Here is a 6104-nt window from a genome sequence, read left to right on the forward strand (position 1 = left end):
AGTGGATTTTATTTTATTTTTTTGGGTAAAATTCTATATGTTATTCATTCATTGGTCACTTTTTATTTTTATTCAAAATTCATTATTTAGAATTGCTTTTGACACAAATGACAAGTGTCATCATTTAATTTGTCACATTACACCTCATATAAAAAAAATATCAAAATGACACANCGGGGCATTTTTCTGCAAATGGGTGGCAGGGGTGTTTCTGCAAGGTAGGGAGAAATCGTGGGTGGGTGGGTGGGGCGGGGGTATGAGTGGATTTTATTTTATTTTTTGGGGTAAAATTCTATATGTTATTCATTCATTGGTCACTTTTTTTTTAATTCAAAATTCATTATTTAAGAATTGCTTTTGACACAAATGACAAGTGTCATCATTTAATTTGTCACATTACACGTCATTCGCGAGTGTAACACACACCTCATATAAAAAAAAGTATCAAAATGACACAATTGAACTCTACATGAGGTGTCTAGAATGAACATCGTCCAGTTGAGATGTCCAAGTGAAACTTCGTACCAACTTTAAAGAGTTACCGATGGGTTAGGCCTTTTTTTAACATACACGCTATGTCTATAATCTATATATTGGAGGGATCGGAGGAGTTGAACATATTAAATTAAAGTAAACATAATTAACTCCCCTTAAACAAAAATAACTTCGTGCCAAATCAAACCGAGTCACGCCACGACATCTATCGTTCATGCAAGACAAATAGACCAGGCACGTTTTCACGAGCGGAATAGTTGTAGTTGGACCACACAAGAAAGGTGGTTATGTAGAGTTGGTCTGTGGGCTCTCTTAGAGAAATGGACACCTAATCAGCCAAAATTAGGCACCACTACTTGCAACTGTTTAACAACCTAACTACTATTCTAACCCACCTATTATTCTCTTCAATTTATTCTAAATTACTAATTAATATAATACCAATAGAGTTACTTGTAATCAGTATGAGTCCGGTGCATAAAACTTAAACTCTATTCTTATTAATATCTTTTTCTATACTTTCAAAATCATTCTATCTTCTTTATAAAGCCATTTGGTCTCTACTCTCTACTAATATAAACTCCATTTAATTATCTCTTCAACTCTTGCTATTTTCTCATGTGATCTTCTTTTATTATTACACACACACATATATATATACTTCTAGGCATGAAGGAGAGATCCATGGAGAAGTTTGTTGTGTTTCCATTCTCTTTAGGATGTGTTTCTGAATCAAGTGTTCCAGTGGTCAATACCAACAAAAGCCACAACACAAACAATTCTCAATTAAATCACCTTCCAACAAGTATGTTGTTTGTATGTTTTACTTCATTATCTTAATAAAAATTCTGACTCTTCGATTTATGTGATTTTGTGAAGAAAGACAAGTAGGAGATCAGAGTCCATCAAAAGTGAAAATAAATGGAGTTTTGGTGAGACGACGAATTTCTCAAGGAGTAGACACATTCAAAAGGAATTTCAAAGGTTTCTATCAATTATTTGGTAAGTATTATAGTTTTGTGTACTCATATTAGGTAATTTTTGAGTAATTCTTGATATTTTTTGTTTTGTTGCAGTGTACAAAGAAGAAATGGAGATGGAAATAGGGTATCCAACAGATGTGAAGCATGTAACACATATAGGATGGGATGGATCTACAAAAAATAATCCTATGATTAAAAACTGGGATAATTCAAAGGAATCTGATTTACTTTCATTTCCTTCTATTTCTATTCAACAATTTGAACTTGCTATGGCTTCACAAGCTGGTGGATCCTCTAGGTTTTAGTAGTTGCAACTAATTTTTTATGCAACTTTCTTTTTGTTTTTCGTTTGATGTTGATAAGTAACTTTTGTTTTACATTGGACGATAATAAAATGCTCTCTAACAAATTGACTTCATATTTAGAGCTCTCCATTGTCATTTTATCTTTTGTTTTTGTTGTTGTTTTCATGAGTGTATGGAGAAAACATTTGTATTGTATCGATGTGTGGAAATTAAATGTATATAATTAATGTCAAAATTAGTAGGGAAGTTGTCACTTTTTTCCCTTCTCTATTTCCTTAATGCAATTCAAATTCATTATCGTTGAAAACTAGCTAATTCAAAGTTTCAAAATTTATATATGTACGAAAAAAGAATTGTAGTTAAAATAAATATTGGAAAGCAATTGATAATTGATTGAGTTTGATTTAAGTTAAAACTTTAGTCTCTTGAAGGGGGTGGGGTGGGGTATTTGAGTTTCCAATATAGAGATCTTATGGTTGGAGGATTTGGAAAAAATAATATTGTTGTTGCTTGAACAACGACTTTTATTTTTTAAAATTCAGAGTAAATTTGAATCATTTCACACCATTTAAGAAAAGTTACATTTTTTTACTTTTAACAAAAGACTTATTGTTGGTATTATTAATGAAAAATAAATTATTTAGACTAATTACATTACAAGTAGTATATTTGAACGTAATTATTGACATGAAGTAAATTTAAATATTTTGCAAACTTTTAGAATATACTTTTGACATTTTTCCTATATAAAAAAAGAAGAAATATTTCCATCTATTTTTACCCTATATACTTTTATTGGATAGTTTGATTAATTTTTTTTACTGTGTATAAATATCAAATATGTACGTCTACTTTTACTTACGCATTTGGTTAGTTAAATTAATTTTTTACTACGTACCATATAAAAAAAATCAAGCACTTCGAGCAAAAATTAAAATATCAAATATTTTCAAAATACTTTAATTTCTAAATCTAAAAAAATACCAGTATTACATTATTTTTCAGATCACCGTTTGTGCTTCTCCTTCATCATCCCTAATTCCCTATTATTACAATTTTTTTCTGAAAACCCATTTATAGAACTCAATAATCTGAAATTCTGCATAAAATCAGATTTGGTAATAATATTTTATTTATTTTTCTAGTTATCTTGTTAGTATATTATATATATTTTGTCCTAATTAACCAATTTTGAAATTATAATGTTGTTGCAGAATTTGTGAGATTGGAAGGAAATGGGGTTCGCGGTGACAAGTTTAATTTTTGTTGTGGTCGGAGTTATTGCATCCTTCGGTGCCGGAATCTGCTGCAACAGAGGACCTTCAACTAATTTGTATGTGAAAATTTCTTCAGATTCTGTTTGGGGTTATTGTTGTTCATTATTATGAGAATTGTTTGATTTAACTAGCTTTATAATCAGAATAAGTGTTTGTTGGTGTATTAGGAAGTCATAATTTGCTAAAGGAAGTAACTTTTTGTTTCAATTCGGTGTCCGCATTGGAGGGCAATGCCCAAGACGTCTGGTTAAGGCTGGAGGGATGCCAACTATCCCAACATAACTCATGTTGGTCTTTTACATGCTTTTTGATAGTGCATAAGTTGTCCATTTGTTTTGTGCTTAAGACTTTGTTATGTCTTGCTTAGATTGATTGGAGAAGTCTATCAAAAATTGTTTCTTTTTCCTTTGAATAAAGGTGGTGTTGAGCCAGCTTGATTGTTCCGTCGAGGACTTCCATCCCTTTCACCAATGTTGGTACTAGATAACTCTACCAACCAAGGTTTTGGTAGATTGGAAAAGATCACCTTTTTAGTCTCTATCCATCGTTGTTCATGATTTGCGCACAAGATTGTTGAAAGATTTATGCTGCTATATCTTTGATCCTCTGATCATCTATAGTTCGGAGTAGTCTGGGAATTCTTGAATAGGGATTGAGATAACAAAAAACTGGGATGTATTTATGAGAGAAAATGCCAGAGTGTCGACTTCATTTACCCGTTTCTGAATATTGTGACATTGAATAAACCTTTGAGATTGAACTTTCATGAGATAGCAGGGTTTTGACAGTGCAAGTCTGCAATGTTCACTCTTAAGATTTCCCACCTTGATATTCCTAAATTTGAGGTCCCTTCCGTTTAAGTTCTAAATTAGTTGAATTCAACAAAATGCTATGTGATGTGCTTCCTCAGTTTTGGTATACTTATAATTTGCTTGACTATTAGTAAGTGAAAGATCAATTTAATTGTTTAAACATTCCCATTATAATCACTTCTCGGCTCCTTCGTAATGTTAAGATTGCAATTTAAACAAAAGAAAAACACTAAAAGCAGTAAAGATTAGTCTTGGTAGAGTTAAATATTTGAAATCATTTGAGAACAAATCGTAAAATCAAAGGGGTTTCAAATTCATCTACCCTCACTTTGTGGTTTGAGTATCTGTATAGTCCTTGTAGAGTTGAACATAGACTTGACTTATGCTGGATTTCATTATTTGGCCAATTTAGATAACTGAGAGAACCAAACACGTTTTAGCAAACAGAACTGATGCAATTATGAATTTTTTGTTTGGTTTTTCTTCTTCCATGAATTGTCTTTATACATTTACTGCCATCTTCCAAGCTTTGTGGGAACTGAAACTTTGAGCTCTGTTGCGACATCTCTAACTAAACTTTGGTGATGCAGGTTACACCTGACATTGATTATCACTGCTACAGTGTGCTGTTGGATGATGTGAGTCTCTCTCTCTCTCTATCATACACACACACACGTACACCCCTACCCAAAAAAAGGAAAAAAGAAAAAGAAAAACACACTTTTAGCATGCACAGGGTCAATTAAAGAGCAAGACATGGTACATACTGCAATATATTCCTTGAATGTTGACGTATCAGTTCACGTGTTTGACCTGAAATGAGAAACTAGTTAAGTCTTAATCTGAATTTTCTAAATTGCATTTTGTGGCTCAAGTCTTTTGATGTTCAAAGGGGTCACATGGTTAATCACTCATTCATTGTATGTGTTATGTAGACTACTCTTTCAGGCTTTCAGCTTAGTGCATATTTTGGTTTACTAGTTGTTTAATATATTGTCTGCACTCTCGAAATTGCCTGAGTGTGCATAAAATATGCAGAGGGGTGTTAGATTTATCTGTTTTTGGATATTGGGATGCTGCTGCAATGAAAAACATATAGTCTTTTAAGGAGTTGGCTGGTTATGTAGTTGATCCATGTACTCATAGTTCTTGGATAGATGACTGCTTACATGATGATTTTCTTTCTAGGATTTACTTTGAATTTCTTCATTTTAGAGAGAGATGTTGTGGAGTTCATAACTTCAGTTGCTATAGGTCCATTATATCTGTTTTTCTTCTGTTCTGCAATATTAAAGAACCCTCCTATGAAAAAAAGTTAAATAGGACCTCGTATAATTTTAATCACTTTTCTGCATAAGCCACCAAAATTCTCCTCCTGCCGGAGGCTATATATGTTGCTAGTTCTGTCTGTCTTACAGCAGGACAGAATACTAGTTCATAGTTTGCCTTTGTTATGCTTTGCTACCCTTGGAAGTGATTCCATTTACAATAGAAACTTAATATTGCTTCTTTACCTTTTCATCAAAATATTAGTTGAGTTGTTACCCATTTGCGCTGGTGATTGGATATAACAAGCGAGAGCTCTGAGTTAACAAATTCAACCAACATTAGTGACATATCCATGGAACTTTAACTAAATCCAATGATCAGTAGATTACTCAGAAAAAAATTCATTCTTTTTATGTTTTTTATGGATAGGTGGGCAATTGTGTACCTTGCGCAGTTGAAACCGCTCATCGTACCAATCTTGAGTGAAGGAGAGTGAGATGCTCATGGAAGATTTGATGAGGGGAAGGAGTATTTTGAGGCATGTAGTAGCTGAAGATACTGTTGTATTAAAATTTCTGTGTTCTTATATATAGTAGTAACAATTTCAAGTCATTTTGTAGATTCATAGTACTATGTTTTCCAGTTCGAAATCCTTTTGGGAAACCTTTCTGAGCTTTGAACTAATGGCAATAATAACAGTGGATGATGTAACTGGTAGCTCTTACTCTTTTTTTTTTTCTGAAATAAAATCATTATCCATCTGCATTTGTTACATTTTTTCTTTTATCATGTATATTCTCAGTAAACTTTCTAGTTCTTCATTACTAATTTTTTCTATACAAATGTCTTATAACTTGAAAATAAAGGTATGATTTTTAAAATTCTTCACTATGATGACTATGATGACCACATTGAAAGTGTTACGAGATAGTAATAGTCTTGGTGGATAAATTTATTGTGTGT

The 6104-nt window shown here is 32.3% G+C and overlaps 1 protein-coding gene across 5 annotated transcripts; it reads left to right on the plus strand.

Annotated features, from left to right (window-relative positions):
• Positions 1-1015: 1015 nt before the first annotated feature.
• Positions 1016-5907, plus strand: LOC125852953 (V-type proton ATPase subunit e1-like). Of its 5 annotated transcripts, XR_007445089.1 has the most exons (6): positions 1062-1300; positions 1375-1497; positions 1572-1776; positions 2998-3116; positions 4463-4510; positions 5571-5663. XR_007445089.1 is itself a non-coding variant. In XM_049532642.1 (4 exons), exons 2-4 carry the CDS (start codon positions 3019-3021, stop codon positions 5635-5637), a joined length of 213 nt encoding a protein of 70 aa, XP_049388599.1. In that variant the 5' UTR covers positions 1379-1497; positions 2998-3018; the 3' UTR covers positions 5638-5907. The 5 variants fall into 5 exon arrangements, 3 of the variants coding, with proteins under 3 accessions (XP_049388597.1, XP_049388599.1, XP_049388598.1); XR_007445090.1 differs by lacking the exon at positions 5571-5663 and having other exon boundaries at positions 1053-1300; positions 4463-4513; XM_049532642.1 differs by lacking the exons at positions 1062-1300; positions 1572-1776 and having other exon boundaries at positions 1379-1497; positions 5571-5907.
• The last annotated feature ends 197 nt before the right edge of the window (positions 5908-6104 follow it).

This window comes from Solanum stenotomum, unplaced genomic scaffold (assembly GCF_019186545.1).
Source record: "Solanum stenotomum isolate F172 unplaced genomic scaffold, ASM1918654v1 scaffold6733, whole genome shotgun sequence".
NCBI lineage: Eukaryota > Viridiplantae > Streptophyta > Magnoliopsida > Solanales > Solanaceae > Solanum > Solanum stenotomum.

Bases quoted from the DNA above. Each gene is read 5' to 3' on its own strand.
- LOC125852953 (XM_049532640.1), top strand. From the start codon at position 1,165: ATGAAGGAGAGATCCATGGAGAAGTTTGTTGTGTTTCCATTCTCTTTA. The intron at 1,301-1,374 runs GTATGTTGTTTG...GATTTTGTGAAG, and splicing joins ATTAAATCACCTTCCAACAA to AAAGACAAGTAGGAGATCAG. The intron at 1,498-1,571 runs GTAAGTATTATA...GTTTTGTTGCAG, and splicing joins AGGTTTCTATCAATTATTTG to TGTACAAAGAAGAAATGGAG.